The 17,724-nt window shown below is 37.4% G+C and overlaps 1 protein-coding gene and 1 non-coding gene across 8 annotated transcripts in view; one reads left to right on the top strand and one right to left on the bottom strand.

The window, feature by feature from the left end:
- The window catches only part of MTRF1 (mitochondrial translation release factor 1), a 70,895-nt gene that overhangs the window by 27,254 nt on the left and 25,917 nt on the right, over nt 1-17,724 (top strand). For all 7 annotated transcript variants that reach the window (XM_049701039.1, XM_033436718.2, XM_049701038.1 and 4 more), the window contains exons 6-8: nt 1,293-1,374; nt 2,495-2,602; nt 12,047-12,219. In XM_049701039.1, coding sequence (XP_049556996.1) covers nt 1,293-1,374; nt 2,495-2,602; nt 12,047-12,219 — 363 coding nt within the window. The remainder of the gene's footprint in view (nt 1-1,292; nt 1,375-2,494; nt 2,603-12,046; nt 12,220-17,724) is intronic.
- Nucleotides 5,772-5,878, bottom strand: LOC117203128 (U6 spliceosomal RNA). Its single transcript, XR_004485771.1, has one exon. It is a non-coding gene; the product is annotated as a U6 spliceosomal RNA (small nuclear RNA).

The raw sequence follows: 17,724 nt of genomic DNA, 5'->3' as shown, positions 1-17,724 counted from the left end.
TGTACTATGTTCCCCTTTGTCATATTTGCCATCCTCCTACCTTCAGTCTTCCCTACCCTGGGAATCCAGTAGAGAGACGTTTTTTCCTTGAAGTATAGTTGATTTACAATGTTATGTTAGTTTCAGGTGTACAGCACAGTGATTCAGATATACATATATCTTCTTTGTCAGATTCTTTTCCCTTATAGGTTGTTACAGAATATTCAGTATAATTCCCTGTGCAATACAGTAGGTCCTTGTTGGTTATATATTTTATATATGGTAGTGGATGTATGTTAATCCCAAACCCCTTTTCCCTTTGGTAACCATATGTTTGTTTTCTATGTCTGTGAGTCTATTTCTGTTTTGTAAATAAGTTCATTTGTATCTTTTTTTTTTTATATTTCACATACAAGCAGTATCATATGATATTTGTCTTTCTCTGTCTGGCTTGCTTCACTTAGTATGATAATCTCTAGAGGGACTTTTGAGGATGAGGATGGAGGTATCAGTTATTGTTTTCACTGATTTAAACAGCTAGTCAAAAGCAGATGTAGAACGTCTGACTCTTAGTCTACTATTCTCTCCTGCAGGCTATATCATTTCTAGCAGAGATGGACTATTTCAAAAATTGTCGGTAGGGGGAATCATGACACATAGATACTTTCAGTTTGATTTGAAAGACCTTTTAGTAATAATAAAGTTGCTTCCCTTTTCTTCCTAAGAGGTAAGTTCGTTGCTTTCTTTATTAGAAAGCCCCTTTTTTTCTTGTCACACTGAGAAACTATTTGAGCCTTACCTTGGGAATCCTCAGTCTACTCTTTAAACAGCAACTCTGCTGAGAAGACAGGGCACGGCCTGGTGTCCGTCCGCTGTCATTTATTGTGGGAGAGAATATATAATCATATGTTAAAAGTCCTCCTTTTCTCCAAATGAAGACTTTCAGAGCTTACTTCTTTCATTAGATGAAAGAAGCTACTGTTTAAGACTAATCAGAAGCAAAATTTGAAGAAAATTGAATGGAACACTGGACTTTGATCTAAACTTTTGCATTTTAGAAAATTAAGATAATTTGATAGCATTGTAGAAAATATGCCAACAAGTAACTTCATTGTTAACATGAATCATCATTTATTTTAGGCCTAATTAGGTCTACTTATTAAAGCATTTTAGGATCAGACCTCTTTGAGATGCTCTATGATTTTGTTAATTACTGATTTTTTAGTATTTGGGGCTCTTTTATCTAAGTTCAAGGAATAGCAGTATACCATGGAAAATATACACACTAATACTGATTTTTTTTTCTTTTTCAGCTTCTCCAGAGTCTAGTGCCAAAGGAGAAATATGACAAAAATGATGTTATTTTAGAGGTGACATCTGGAAGAACTACTGGAGGTCAATAAAATAATTTTATCGTAAATGATCTTAAAAAATACTTAAATGTTACCTTGATATGACACACTGTAACTTTAAAAGTCTGTTAAATGTGTTTCACTTCGGAAGTAGTCATTTCTCAACTCCTAAGGGGTTTTTACTTAAGGAGGACTCTCTAAGAAATTTGTGCTGATTTTTAAAAAATTTTTTATTGAAGTATAGTTGATTTACAATGCTGTGTTAGTTTCTGGTGTACAGCGTAGTGATTCAGTTATAAATGAATATTTTTTTCATATTCTTTTTATTTTGGTTTATTACAGGATATTGAATATTTTCTATCCTACTGTGCTATACAGTAGGACCTTGTTGTTTATCTATTTTATATGTAGTAGTTTGTATCTGCTAATCCCAAACTCCTAATTTATCCCTCCCCACCCCCTATTCCCTTTGGTAACCATAAGTTTGATTTCTATGTGTGTGAGTCTGTTTCTGTTTTGTAAATAAGTTCATTTGTGTCATATTTTAGATTCCACATGCAAGTGATATCATATGGTGCTTGTCTTTCTCTTTCTGACTTACTTCACTTAGTATGATAATCTCTAGGTCCATCCATGTTGCTGCAAATGCCATTATTTCATTCTTTTTTATGACTGAGTGGTATTCCATTGTATATATGTACCACATCTTTATCCATTCCTCTGTTGATGGACATTTAGGTTGCTTCCATGTTTTGGCTATTGTAAATAGTGCCGCTATGAACACTGGGGTGCATGTATCTTTTCTTATTAGAGTTTGCTTCAGATATATGCCCAAGAATGGGATTGCTGGGTCATATGGCAACTCTATTTTTAGTTTTTGAAGGAACCTCCATACTGTTTTCCAGAGTGGCTGCACCAATTTACATTCCCACCAACAGTGCAGGAGGGTTCCCTTTTCTCCACACCCTTTCCAGCATTTATTGTTTGTAGACTTTTTGATGATGGCCATTCTGAGCAGTGTGAGGTGATACCTCATTGTAGTTTTGATTTGCATTTCTCTAATAATTAGCAACGTTGGGCATCTTTTCGTGTGCCTACTGGCCATCTATATGTCTTCTTTGGAGAAATGTGTGCTGACTGAATATTTTTATATTTTCTCTTAGGTGATATCTGCCAACAATTTACCCGGGAAATATTTGATATGTATCAGAATTATTCAAGCTACAAACACTGGAAATTTGACCTTCTGAATTATACACCAGCTGATTATGGTAGGTGTGTTTGAGGATTTGTCCATAGATGATGCTGGAAGTTGTTTTTCTTCTGATATTGATTAGAACCATGTTGTCCCATTTTTTAAAACATTTGACCTATATCTACTAAATACTGTGACATGGGCTCATCAATCACAGTGGCTTACTATAGTAGAATTCTTACTATGGGAGAAGAGAGTGGGAGGGAAGGAAGTATCCTCCTAGGAAGGAGTATCTGAATTAGAGAAACTTTCCCTGTGGAGGGTTGATATATGCCTTGCCTGAAAAATCATTGCTCTGTTGTTCAAAGCCAAGATGTATTAAGGTTTTTACTCTGAAGTACTAATGATGTGTTGGAGGTTTATGGGAATGCAGAAGAAGTTAGTCATTTGTCTTTATTTTCAAGAAGCTCCCACCCTAGTTGGGCTGATAAAAAGTTAGACAACATAAACAATAAGAACCAATGTGAGTCTTTAAACTTTTAAATACTCAAGTATGTTAAATCAGAACATCTGATAGTAATTCTTTTTTGTTCAATTCTCTTAATCCACCTGGAAGTTTTTGTCTGCTTGATCACACAAAGATACACTATAGTAGACAGAGGGCCGATGAATAATAACCCACAAATTATCAAAGTGGGGAAAGAGGATTCATGTAAGTTAAACAGTCGAGGGAAATGAAAACAAGTATAGAGCATAAGTAAGGTTGTGTGTCATATGGATTTGAAATACAGCCAGTGGTTAGGAAAGGTGGAACAGGAGGGAAGGGGGCAGGGCGCAACCTTCGAAAGAATGACATAGCCCGAGGACATGACATAAACTGATGAGAACCAAATGGGTCCAAGATGGTGGACAAGTCGACTTCCACTAGACCTTGAGCCTCAGTATATGCTCATTGTAATACATCAGCAAGCTAAATGACACACTGACTGGCGCCATGACAGTGCCAAGGCCAACCATAAGGATGAAAAATTGGGCGGTGGCCCAATTCCCGGAAATCCCCACCCCCTTCCCAAAATAGCTGGAATACTCCTCCCACTCATTAGCCTATGAAGTTACCCACCCCTTAAAAACTGACAACCCCATACCCTGGTGCTGCTCTCAACTCCTGAGATGGCCCACACTATATCTGTGGAGTGTGTATCTCTCTAAATAAATCCACTTCTTACTATCACTTTGCCTCTCACTGAATTCTTTCTGTGATGAGACATCAAGAACCTGAGCTTCATTAAGTCCTAAAACCAGGTGTGTGATCTCAGTTGGAAGACTGTGGGTTTTGGCCGGGTTTGAGTCCTAGCCATGTGGGTTCAAGTCCCAATCAGGGTTTAGGCTGGGTTCGAATCCCAGCACATGGGTTCAAGTCCCAGTCTGAGGTAACATGGTTTCAAAGGGAAGACCAACGAGAGCAGATGGAAGGACCAATTTGAGCAACAGCATGGTGGTGGGAAAGATCTTGCTGTGTGTGTAGAAGTGAGGTAGCCAATTAAACCAGAGGATATTTGTGATGAGAAGTGAGAGGAAATAGGTTCAAAAGAGTAGATTTTGAGCAGACGTTAAAGCGGGACAGGCCTTGATTGTTAGAGAGCTCTTGAAGATTTTGCTAATAAGAATATGATTTGATCAATATCTATTTTAAGAAGATTCTTTTTTTCTTTTTTTATTGAAGTATAGATGATTTACAATATGGTGTTAGTTTCTGGTGTACAGCACAGTGATTCAGTTATGTGTGTGTATGTATATATATATATTCCTTTTCAGATTCTTTTCCCTTATAGGTTATTACAGAATATTGAGCATAGTTCCCTATGCTATACAGTAAGTCCTTGTTGGTTATCTATTTTCTATATAGTAGTGTGTATTTGTTAATCCCAACCTCCTAATTTATCCCTCCCCCCACTCTCTTTTCCCCTTTGGCAACCATAAGTTTGTTTTTAGAAGATTATTTTGACAGCAGTGTGAAAGATGGACTGAAGAGGCTAGATTTAAGGCAGATGGCAGAGAGGTTATTAGAGTAATCCAGGTATGACTAAGAGTTAGAACTGGGAGTGGGGACACATATGAGAGAACTTCAGATGAAGAATGAGCAAAATTTGTAACTGACAAGAGGATCTATTGCTTGCCCACTATGTCCTGCGTGCAGTATGTGTCGTTTGATCTTCACAACCCTGGGTATTGTTAATCCCATTTTACAGATGAAGATCCAGGCTCAGAGAGTAAGTAACTAATCCAAGATCACACAATAAGTGATGGCAGTCCTGGGATTAGATTTAAGTCTGTCTGATCCAGAACCACACTACATCCCATTAGTTTATTCTGATACAAAGGAGATGAGCCACAGGGATTTAATCTTTCTAGCTGGGAAGATTGTGATATTCATTCATGCCATTGAATGGAATAGAAATTGGAAGGCCATCTCCATTTGGGCAGAACAGTGAAAGTTGTTTTTGAATTATTATGTGTGTTGTTATAGTGAGCGTTCCTTTAGAAATATCCAGTAAATGCTGAAGTCGTGTAGCCAGAGCTTTGGTGAGAGAATAGAATTGAGGAGAGCGATTTGATAGCTGTTAGCACAGAGATAATACCTGATACTGAGAGAGAATAAGTGAGGGAGAGTTTATAGAGAGGGAATATTCAGGGTACCAAACGCTGGAGAATGGCCATATTTAGAAAGATAAACTAGTTGGCAAAAGAAAAAGAGGGGTCAGAGAAGCAGGAAAAGGGATGAGAACAGTATAATATTTTGGAAGCAGGAGAGGAGAGAGTTTCAAGAATGTAATGAGAAACACCAGCATATGAAAGAGAGAATGTAATCGCTGAGACGTATATTTTGAATTCAACTTTCAATAATGAAAGGGAGATGAACTTAATAACAGGAAGAGAGATTCCGTTTCAGGTGCCCAGAGCAGCCCAAACAATGGTTGGGAAATCTTTCTTGTAGATACATTAACTCAGTAGCAAAATAAAATAAAGACATTTTAGAAAGTAAAAGGACCTTTTATTTTATTTTATTTTATTTTTTTATTGGAATATAGTGGATTTACAATGTTCTGTTAGTTTCAGGTGTACAGCAAAGTGAATCAGTTATACGTACACATACATCCACTCCTTTTCATATTCTTTTCCCATATAGGCCATTACAGAATATTCAGTAGAGCTCCCTGTGCTATACAGTAGGTCCTTATTAGTTAAAAAATATGGAATGCTTCGCAAATTTGTGGGTCATCCTTGCGCAGGGGCCATGCTAATCTTCTCTGTAGCGTTCCAATTTTAGTATATGTGCTGCTGAAGTGAGCACAAAAAAAGGTCTTTGATTAAAAAAGAAAAAGTTTTCAGGAATTCCCTGGTGGTCCAGTGGTTAGGACTTGTTGCTTTCACTGCCAGGGCCTGGGTTTGATCCCTGGTCAGCGAAGTAAGATCCTGCATGCTGCATGGCGCAGCCAAAAAATAAATAAGCTAGAGAAAGAGGAAAAGATACCTGCCCTATAAAGTATGTATATTAAATTATATGTATGGGCTTCCCTGATGGTGCAGTGGTTAAGAATCCGCCTGCCAATGCAGGGGACACGGGTTCAAGCCCTGGTCTGGGAAGATCCCACATGCCACGGAGCAACTAAGCCTGTGTGCCACAACTACTGAGCCTGCGCTCTAGAGCCCGCAAGCTACAACTACTGAGCCCGCGTGCCACAACTACTGAAGCCCGCGCGCCTAGAACCCATGTTCCACAACAAGAGAAGCCACCGCAGTGAGAAGCCCGCACACTGAGAAGAGTAACCCTCACTTGCCACAACTAGAGAAAGCCCGCACGCAGCAACAAAGACCCAACGCAGCCAAAAAAAATTAAAAAATAAATTTATAAAAAATTATATGTATATATATTTAATGTTTAATTGAAATAGAATCACAGAGATACAGCACTAACAGCTAAGATTGGAAAAAAATACATTTTCATGCAAAAATTCATATATCAAATGACTTAAAGTCTTGTAGTTTTGTGACCTTGGGACAGATAGGGGAAATACTCAACCACTACATAAATAATCGAAACTAAATAATTACAAGATAGTCATTGTGGAAGCAATGGAGGGTGATGGCTCTTGATATGTAGTGTAGGTCTGACACTATTATTCTGTATTCCTGGTACCTAAGGAATTGAAATATTTTTCAAGTTAAAGGGAGTCTATGAAATATATTACATCATCTCTTCCAACAGGTTAATGTTTATAAATATGTTTTGTTATTCTGTGCTCAACCGTTGAATTCAGGGATAGGTCACTTAAAGTAATGTGGTGGTTAATTTTGTGTGTGCAGAAGACATACATTTCACCACAACTCTGAGAAATAAATTTGTGAAGGGAGCCCTGGCATCCTTGAAGAGCTCTGTGATTGCTTTTCTCTGTAGCCCAGACCTTACAGTGGGAACTCTCTTGTTGTCTGGCCGAGGACCTCAAGCTGATGATCCAGTTTCTGGATCCAGCTGCCCAATTGCAGCCAGTAAAGAGGGCAGAAAAACAGGTTGAGTCACTCCAAGAGTATGCAGTCAGCAAAACCAGACCATGGGGGACTTCCCTGGTGGTTCAGTGGATAAGACTCCATGCTCCTAATGCAGGGGGCCTGGGTTCAATCCCTGGTCAGGGAACTAGATCCCACATGCATGCCACAGCGAAGATCCCACATGCTGCAACTAAGACCCAGCACAGCCAAAATAGGTAAATAATAAATAAATATATTTTTAAAAAAAGAATTGTTTAAAAAAATTAAAACTCTTCAGAAAGTGGGCATAGAGGGAACCTACCTCAACATAATAAAGGCCATATACTACAAACCCACAGCAAACATCATTCTCAATGGTGAAAAACTGAAAGAATTTCCTCTAAGATCAGGAACAAGACAGGGATGTCCACTCTCACCACTATTATTCAACGTAGTTTTGGAAGTCCTAGCCACGGCGATCAGAGAAGAAAAAGAAATAAAAGGAATACAAATTGGAAAAGCAGAAGTAAAACTGTCACTGTTTGCAGATGACATGATACTATACATAGAGAATCCTAAAGATGCCACTAGAAAACTACTAGAGCTAATCAATGAATTTGGGAAAGTTGCAGGATACAAAATTAATGCACAGAAATCTCTTGCATTCCTGTACACTAATGATGAAAAATCTGAAAGAGAAATTATGGAAACACTCCCATTTACCATTGCAACAAAAAGAATAAAATACCTAGGAATAAACCTACCTAGGGAGCCAAAAGACCTGTATGCAGAAAACTATAAGACACTGATGAAAGAAATTAAAGATGATACCAACAGATGGAGAGATACACCATGTTCTTGGATTGGAAGAATCAATATTGTGAAAATGACTATACTACCCAAAGTAATCTACAGATTCAATGCAACCCATATCAAATTACCAATGGCATTTTTTTACGGAACTACAAAAAATCATCTTAAAATTTGTATGGAGACAAAAAAACCCTGAATAGCTGAAGCAGTCTTGAGGGAACAAAGCAGAGCTGGAGGAATCAGACTCCCTGACTTCAGACTATACTACAAAGCTACAGTAATCACGACAATATGGCACTGGCACAAAAACAGAAACATAGATCAATGGAACAAGGTAGAAAGCCCAGAGATAAACCCATGCACCTATGGTCAACTAATCTATGACAAAGGAGGCAAGGATATACAATGGAGAAAAGACAGTCTCTTCAATAAGTGGTGCTGGGAAAACTGGACAGCTACATGTAAAAGAATGAAATTAGAACACTCCCTAACACCATACACAAAAATAAACTCAAAATGGATTCAAGACCTAAATGTAAGACCGGACACTATAAAACTCTTAGAGGAAAACATAGGAAGAACACTCTTTGACATAAATCACAGCAAGATCTTTTTTGATCCACCTCCTAGAGTAATGGAAATAAAAACAAAAATAAACAAATGGGACCTAATGAAACTTCAAAGCTTTTGCACAGAAAAGGAAACCATAAACAAGACAAAAAGCCCTCAGAATGGGAGAAAATATTTGCAAACGAATCAACGGACAAAGGATTAATCTCCAAAATATATAAACAGCTCATGCAACTCAATATTAAAGAAACAAACAACCCAATCCAAAAATGGGCAGAAGACCTAAATAGACATTTCTCCAAAGAAGACATACAGATGGCCAAGAAGCACATGAAAAGCTGCTCAACGTTACTAAATATTAGAGAAATGCAAATCAAAACTACAGTGAGATATCACCTCATACCAGTTAGAATGGGCTTATCAGAAAATCTACAAACAACAAATGCTGGAGAGGGTGTGGAGAAAAGGGAACCCTCTTGCACTGTTGGTGGGAATGTAAATTGATACAGCCACTATGGAGAACAGTATGGAGGTTCCTTAAAAAAATAAAAATAGAATTACCGTATGATCCAGCAGTCCCACTACTGGGCATATACCCAGAGAAAACCATAATTCAAAAAGACACATGGACCCCAGTGTTCATTGCTGCACTATTTAGAATAGCCAGGTCATGGAAGTAACCTAAATGCCCAACAACAGATGAATGGATAAAGAAGATGTGGTACATACAATGGAATATTACTCAGTCATAAAAAGGAACGAAATTGAGTCATTTGTTGAGACGTGGATGGATCTCGAGACTCATACAGAGTGAAGTAAGTCAGAAAGAGAAGATCAAATATTGTATATTAACGCCTGTATGTGGAACCTAGAAAAATGATACAGATGAACCAGTTTGCAGGGCAGAAGTTGAGACACAGATGTAGAGAACAAACATATGGACACCAAGGGGGGTAAACCGCGGTGAGGTGGGGATGGTGGTGTGATGAACTGGGCGATTGGGGTTGACGTGTATACACTGATGTGTATAAAATTGATGACTAATAAGAACCTGCAGTATAAAAAAACAAAAAAACTAAAAAAACAACTAATACTAAACTTTCTTTGGGTTATTTGTATGGAAATATGTTAACATAAATGTTTCAGACATTACATGAAATTTCTAAAAATCTTATACGTTCTGGTGTAATGTTATAAGTCATAATTCTAGTTATTTAAAATGTATATCTCAGAAATAACTAAATTTCCTTGTCAATTGCATTATTATGAACTTTCATCAAATCTTTAACCGTGGTCATTTTTAAGTCTTTTGTCATTTACAGACAGTTCTGGGTGTACTCTGATGCTTTTGCCAAAATGTTCCTATGAAAGGGTTTCATCTTCAAGGAATTCATGGAAAAGACTCTGACAAGTACAGGTTTCTGGTAACTGACTATACTGCTGAACTGAATGAATAAGCATTTTCAGAACTCTAATGGAAAACTGATGAATTCATAAAAGTGCTAACAAAAGATCAAGATGAAAAAAAAATTAATTACATGGGACTGAGTGAACTGATAAGGATCATTATAATTTTTGTGACTTTCTGTTTGAATAAAAAAAAATATCCCACAAGGACTCAGAGGCAAAAAGTATACAAATCAGTTATCACTGCAAAGTAAAGGAGCTGTTACAGTGGAGGATTACTGGACTGAATGTCAATATTATGACATAGTGTGAGTGTGTTTGGTAATTGCAGTCATTGTTGAGTTTGTTGTGGTCATCCATTTACAATGCTTGGTGTCAGTTTATCTCTTGTAAGAAGAAAATACAGTGTGTGTGTGTGAAAAAAAAAAAAAGGTAAGCACTTATTAAAAAAAAACACCACATAGTCACTTTGCTATTATCAGACCCCCCCCGCAAAAATTCCTTAGTATAATCAAATATCCAGTGAGTGTTCACATTTCCCTGCTCATAAATTTTTTTGTATAGTTTTTGTTCAAACTGAAACCTAAGTAACTTCCTTACGTTGCAGTTGGTTGATATGTCTCTTAAATCTCTTGTAATCCACAGCTACCTCCTCAATTTTAATATTTTTCCTTGCGATTCATTTGTTAAGGGAACTAGATTATTTGTCCTATAGATCATCTGGATTTTTTTTTCTTTTTGCGGTACGCGGGCCTCTTACTGTTGTGGCTTCTCCTGTTGCGGAGCACAGGCTCCGGATGCGCAGGCTCAGCGGCCATGGCTCACGGGCCTAGCCGCTCTGTGGCGTGTGGGATCTTCCCGGACCGGGGCACGAACCCGTGGCCCCTGAATCGGCAGGTGGACTCCCAACCACTGCACCACCAGGGAAGCCCAGATCATCTGGATTTTGCTGATTGCATCCCTGTGGTAATATTTCACATGTTTTTATTGCCCTTCTATTTTCTGTAATTGCCCTTCTATTTTGCTAATTATAGTCAGAGACCAGGAAAAAAAATTAAAAATTAAAAAAAAATAATTTAAAAAAAGAACAGAACGTGGGAAATTTCTGTCGATCAATAGCCCTAGTTCCTCAACAGATAATTTGAAGTAAACAAAAGAGATGGATGACAAACTTACAGACTGAGAGGTTTGAAAGACATATCAAATTTTTTAAACGGACAAGCCTAAACTGTAAGAAACTAACACACCATTGTAAAGCAATTATACCCCAATAAAGATGTTAAAAAAATCTTAAAAAAAAAAAAAGACTAAACTGTAGTAGCTAGGGCAGCACATTAGGTAATAGAATTATAATAAAGAAGGGAATAGAAGGATAATGGTTATTCATGAGAAGGGGAGGGGATAGTAACTAGGAAGGGGCATGTGAGAGGGCTTTGGGGGTGCCTGACAAAATTCTTTTCTTTTTTTTTTTTTGTGGCTGTGCTGCGCGGCATGTGGGATCTTAATTCCCTGATCAGGGATCGAACCTGTGCCCCCTGCAGTGGAAGTGCCGAGTCTTAACCTCTGGACCGCCAAAGAAGTCCAACAAAGTTCTTTTTCTTGATCTTGAACTATACATTTCATTCATGTGGTTTCCCATGTATATTATTTTGTAATAAAAACATTTTTTAAAAACATAGTCAATAAGAAACTAGCTTAGGCATTAAGATTTTTTTGTGCTTATCTTCCCACTCCACAGATAAGCAAGAGCTAAATTTCAATCGATTCTTGAGAACTTGAGAGAACCTATAGAATTATTCATCATTATCAAATTACTATGTTACTGAACAGTCTTTTATATATGGCACCAAATCAGCCTAAGACTGCATGGTATAGTTCAATGTAGAAAACACCCCACTATTCTTTTTTTCTAATACTATTTTTGTAAAAGTGAAATTTGTTCATTATGTAAAACTTAGCAACAAAAAAAGTAAAATGAAAAACATGCTGTTATTCTATTCTCCAGAGGTAACCATAAATAATATTTTGGTATGTTTCCTTTTATATATTAATTCACTAACATTGGGAAAATATAGTTTTGTACCTACCTTATGTTCTCATGTCAGGCTCTGTGCTCACATCCAGGCCTTACATTAAGGGCATCTAAGATCCTGATCCCTTTCAAAGTAGAATTCATTAATATTGCTGGAACATTTTTTCATAGGTGGGCTACATCATGCAGCTGCCCGAATTTCCGGTGACAATGTCTATAAGCATTTGAAGTATGAAGGTGGGATTCACCGAGTTCAGCGAATTCCCGAGGTGGGCCTGTCGTCAAGGATGCAGCGTATTCACACGGGAACGATGTCGGTTATTGTCCTCCCTCAACCAGATGAGGTAACCTCCTACCTAAACTCTATACCATTATCTATGAAGATCAACCAGAATTTTATTGTCTAGGAAAAAGTCCTGTGTGTTCTGTATACTCACAGAGTACTTCTGCACTCCAAATGTATGGAGTTCATTACCCCCCGACGAAGTACTTCTTCAGTTCTCTGTGGACAGCATGTGGTCGTCCTACAGTTCAACTCAGTTCTGACCCCATCTACCTGGAGATGGCGTCAGATCCTACAGGCTAGACTCAGTGCCACAAGAGAGCCTCCCCTTCTGCTTCAGAGGCCAATCACAAGGCCTGGTTGTCTTCTGTGTTTCTGATCAACTGGTTATCCATCTGGATGTTCCCATGACCCCCTCCTTAGGTTAAATAATACTAAAGTGGCTTACAGAACTCAGGAAAACAGCTTACTTACTAGACTACTGGCTAATTACAAAAGATACAACTCAGGAATAGACAGATGGAAGAAGTGCATAGGACAAAGTATGTGGGAAGAGGTGCAGAGCTTCTGTACCCTCTCCAGGCTCGCTACCCTTCCAGCAGCTTCATGTGTTCATCAGCCCTGGCAGCTCTCTGAACCCTGTGCTTTGGGGATTTTTATGGAGGCTTCCATACATAGACATGTTTGGTTAAATCATCGGGCTTTGGGGATTCTGCTCCCTGGAGGTTGGGAGTGCAGTGGAGATGAAAGTTCCAACCCTCTAATCATGTGGTTGGTTCCCCTAGGATCAGCCCCTGTCCTGTGGTTATCTAGAGGCTTTCCAAATATCACCTCATTAACATAAACTCAAGTGTGGTTGAAAGGGGCTTAGGGTGAGAACTGGACAAATATATATTATTATAAATCACAATATCACAATTTATTTTTACAGCAATTTTTTTTAACCAGGATCCCGTCAAATTTCACTTATTGCAGTTGGTTGTTATATCTCTTTAAGTCTGGAACCAGTCTCCCAACCTTTCTTTTTTTTTTTCTTTTAATGACATTGACTTTTTGAAGAGTCTAAACCATTTGCCTTATAGAATGTTCCACATCTGCATTCATCTGATTGTTTCCTCATAGTATTCTTTAAATTGTTCCTTTATGTCCTATGTTGTATTGAAAGTTATATTTAAATGTTCCATTCTATTCAGGTTATACATTTTGAGCAAGAATACTTTTCAGATGTAGTTATATTCATGTTGCAACTTATCAGAAGGCATAGAATATCATATTGTCCAACTCTTAGTGAGGACTGGTTTGAGCATTTAGTTAAGATGGTGACCACAAAAATATCTCCATTATGAAAGTGTATTTTTCCCTTTGTAATTACTAAGCAATCTCTAGGGTAATATGTCCTATTCCCAACAACTTTTCTTCCATGGTTTTAACATCCATTAGTGATCTTTGCCTGAATTAGTTATTTAGTTTGGGATTGCAAAATGGTGATTTTCTAATTCTACCATTCCTTCTACATGTATTACCTGGCATTCTTTTCTGTAAGGAACATTCCTCCCCACTACCTTCTCTCCTCCTTTCTTCTTGCTCTCTTTCTTTTTTTTTTGTTTTTAACATCTTTATTAGAGTATAATTGCTTTACAATGGTGTGTCAGTTTCTGCTTTATAACAAAGTGAATCAGTTATACATATACATATGTCCCCATATCTCTTCCCTCTTGCATCTCCCTCCCTCCCACCCTCCCTATCCCACCCCTCCAGGTGGTCAGAAAGCAGCGAGCTGATCTCCCTGTGCTATGTGGCTGCTTCCCACTAGCGATCTATTTTACGTTTGGTAGTGTATATATGTCCGTGCCACTCTCTCACTTTGTCCCAGCTTACCCTTCCCCCTCCCCGTATCCTCAAGTCCATTCTCTAGTAGGTCTGCATCTTTATTCCTGTCTTGCCCCTAGGTTCTTCTATTTTCTTTTTTTTCTTTTTTTTAGATTACATATATATGTGTTAGCATACACTATTTGTTTTTCTCTTTCTGACTTACTTCACTCTGTATGACAGACTCTAGGTCCATCCACCTCACTACAAATAACTCAGTTTCGTTCCTTTTTATGGCTGAGTAATATTCCATTCTATATATGTGCCACATCTTCTTTATCTATTCATCTGTTGATGGACACTTAGGTTGCTTCCATGTCCTGCCTATTGTAAATAGAGCTGCAGTGAACATTTTGGTACATGACTCTTTTTGAATTATGGTTTCCTCCGGGTATATGCCCAGTAGTGGGACTGCTGGGTCGTATGGTAGTTCTATTTTTAGTTTTTTAAGGAACCTCCATACTGTTCTCCATAGTGGCTGTATCAATTTACATTCCCACCAACAGTGCAAGAGGGTTCCCTTTTCTCCACACCCTCTCCAGCATTTATTGTTTGTATATTTTTTGATGATGACCATTCTGACCGGTGTGAGATGGTATCTCATTGTAGTTTTGATTTGCATTTCTCTAATATTTAGTGATGTTGAGCATTCTTTTCATGTGTTTGTTGGCAATCTGTATATCTTCTTTGGAGAAATGTCTATTTAGGTCTTCTGCCCATTTTTGGATTGGGTTGTTTGTTTAATATTGAGCTGCATGAGCTGTTTATATATTTTGGAGATTAATCCTTTGTCCGTTGATTTGTTTGCAAATATTTTCTCCCATTCTGAGGGCTGTCTTTTTGTCTTGTTTATGGTTTCCTTTTCTGTGCAAAAGCTTTGAAGTTTCATTAGGTCCCATTTGTTTATTTTTGTTTTTATTTCCATTACTCTAGGAGGTGGTGTCAAAGAGTGTTCTTCCTATGCTTTCCTCTAAGAGTTTGATAATGTTAGGTCTTACATTTAGGTCTTGAATCCATTTTGAGTTTATTTTTGTGTATGGTGTTAGGAAGTGTTCTAATTTCATTCTTTTACATGTAGGTGTCCAGTTTTCCCAGCACCATGTATTGAAGAGACTGTCTTTTCTCCATTGTATATCCTTGCCTCCTTTGTCATAGATTAGTTCACCATAGGTGCATGGGTTTATCTCTGGGCTTTCTATCTTGTTCCATTGATCTATGTTTCTGTTTTTGTGCCAGTACCATATTGTCTTGATTACTGTAGCTTTGTAGTATAGTCTGAAGTCAGGGAGTCTGATTCCTCCAGCTGCGTTTTTTTCCCTCAAGACTGCTTTGGCTATTTGGGGTCTTTTGTGTCTCCATGCAAATTTTGAGATGATTTGTTCTAGTTCTGTAAAAAATGCCATGGTAATTTGATAGCGATTGCATTGAATCTGTAGATTACTTTGGGTAGTATAGTCATATTCACAGTATTGATTCTTCCAATCGAAGCACATGGTATATCTCTCCATCTGTTGGTATCAACTTTAATTTCTTTCATCAGTGTCTTATAGTTTTCTGCATATAGGTCTTTTGTTTCCCTAGGTAGGTTTATTCCTAGGTATTTTATTCTTTTTGTTGCATTAGTAAATGGGAGTGTTTCCATAATTTCTCTTTCAGATTTTTCATCATTAGTGTACAGGAATGCAAGAGATTTCTGTGCATTAATTTTGTATCCTGCAACTTTCCCAAATTCATTGATTAGCTCTAGTAATTTTCTGGTGGCATCTTTAGGATTCTCTATGTATAGTATCATGTCATCTGCAAACAGTGACAGTTTTACATCTTCTTTACCAATTTGTATTCCTTTTATTTCTTTTTCTTCTCTGATTGCCGTGGCTAGGACTTCCAAAACTATGTTGAATAATAGTGGTGAGAGTGGACATCCTTGTCTCGTTCCTCATCTTAGAGGAAATGCTTTCAGTTTTTCACCATTGAGAATGATGTTTGCTGTGGGTTTGTCATATATGGCCTTTATTATGTTGAGGTAGGTTCCCTCTATGCCCACTTTCTGGAGAGTTTTTATCATAAATTGGTGTTGACTTTTGTCGAAAGCTTTTTTGCATCTACTGAGTTGATCATATGGGGTTTTTTGGGGTTTTTTTGATCATATGGTTTTTATTCTTCAATTTGTTAGTATGGTGTATCACATTGACTGATTTGCATATATTGAAGAATCCTTGCATCCCTGGCAAAAATACCACTTGATCATGGTGTATGATCCTATGAGGGTGATGGTGGCCTCATAAAATGAGTTTGGGAGTGTTCCTTCCTCTGCAATTTTTTGGAAGAGTTTGAGAAGGATGGATGTTAGCTCTTCTCTAAATGTTTGATAGAATTCACCTGTGAAGCCATCTGGTTCTGGACATTTGTTTGTTGGAAGATTTTTAATCACAGTTTCAATTTCCTTACGTGTGATGGTCTGTTCATATTTTCTGTTTCTTCCTGGTTCAGTCTTGGAAGGTTATACCTTTCTAAGAATTTGTCCATTTCTTCCAGGTTGTCCCTTTTATTGGCATAGAGTTGCTTGTAGTAGTCTCTTAGGATGCTTTGTATTTCTGCGGTGTCTGTTTTAACTTCTCCTTTTTCATTTCTAATTTTATTGATTTGAGTCCTCTCCCTCTTTTTCTTGATGAGTCTGCCTAATGGTTTATCAATTTTGTTTATCTTCTCAAAGAACCAGCTTTTAGTTTTATTGATCTTTCTTATTGTTTTCTTTGTTTCTATTTTGTTTATTTCTGCTCTGATCTTTCTGATTTCTTTACTTCTGCTAATTTTGGGTTTTGTTCTTCTTTCTCTTGTTCCTTTAGGTATAAATTTAGATTGTTTACTTGAGATTTTTCTTGTTTCTTGAGGTAGGCATGTATAGCTATAAACTTCCCTCTTAGAACTGCTTTTGCTGCATCCCATAGGTTTTGGATTGTTGTTTTTTCATTGTCATTTGTCTCTAGGTATTTTTTGATTTCCTCTTTGATTTCTTCAGTGATCTTTTGGTTATTTAGTAACGTATTGTTTAGCCTCCATGTGTTTGCGTTTTTTACATATTTTTGCCTGTAATTCATTTCTAATCTCATAGCGTTGTGGTCAGAAAAAATGCTTGGTATGATTTCAATTTTCTTAAATTTACTGAGGCTTGATTTGTGACCCAAGATGTGATCTATCCTGGAGAATGTTCCGTGCGCACTTGAGAAGAAAGTGTAATCTGCTGTTTTTGGATGGAATGTCCTATAAATATCAATTAAATCTATCTGGTCTATTGTGTCATTTAAAGCTTCTGTTTCCTTATTTATTTTAATTTTGGATGATCTGTCCATTGGTGTAATTGAGGTGTTAAAGTCCCCTGCTATTATTGTGTTACTGTCGATTTCCTCCTTTATAGCTGTTAGCAGTTGTCTTATGTATTGAGGTGCTCCTATGTTGGGTGCATATATATTTATAATTGTTATATCTTCTTCTTGGATTGATCCCTTGATTATTAGGTAGTGCCCTTCCTTGTCTCTTGTAACATTCTTTATTTTAAAGTCTACTTTATCTGATACGAGTATAGCTACTCCAGCTTACTTTTGATTTCCATTTGCATGGAATATCTTTTTCCATCCCCTCACTTTCAGTCTGTATGTGTCCCTAGGTCTGATGTGGGTCTCTTGTAGACAGCATATAT

Source organism: Orcinus orca, chromosome 18 (genome assembly GCF_937001465.1).
Source record: "Orcinus orca chromosome 18, mOrcOrc1.1, whole genome shotgun sequence".
NCBI lineage: Eukaryota > Metazoa > Chordata > Mammalia > Artiodactyla > Delphinidae > Orcinus > Orcinus orca.
This window is presented reverse-complemented; position numbering and strand designations above follow the sequence as displayed.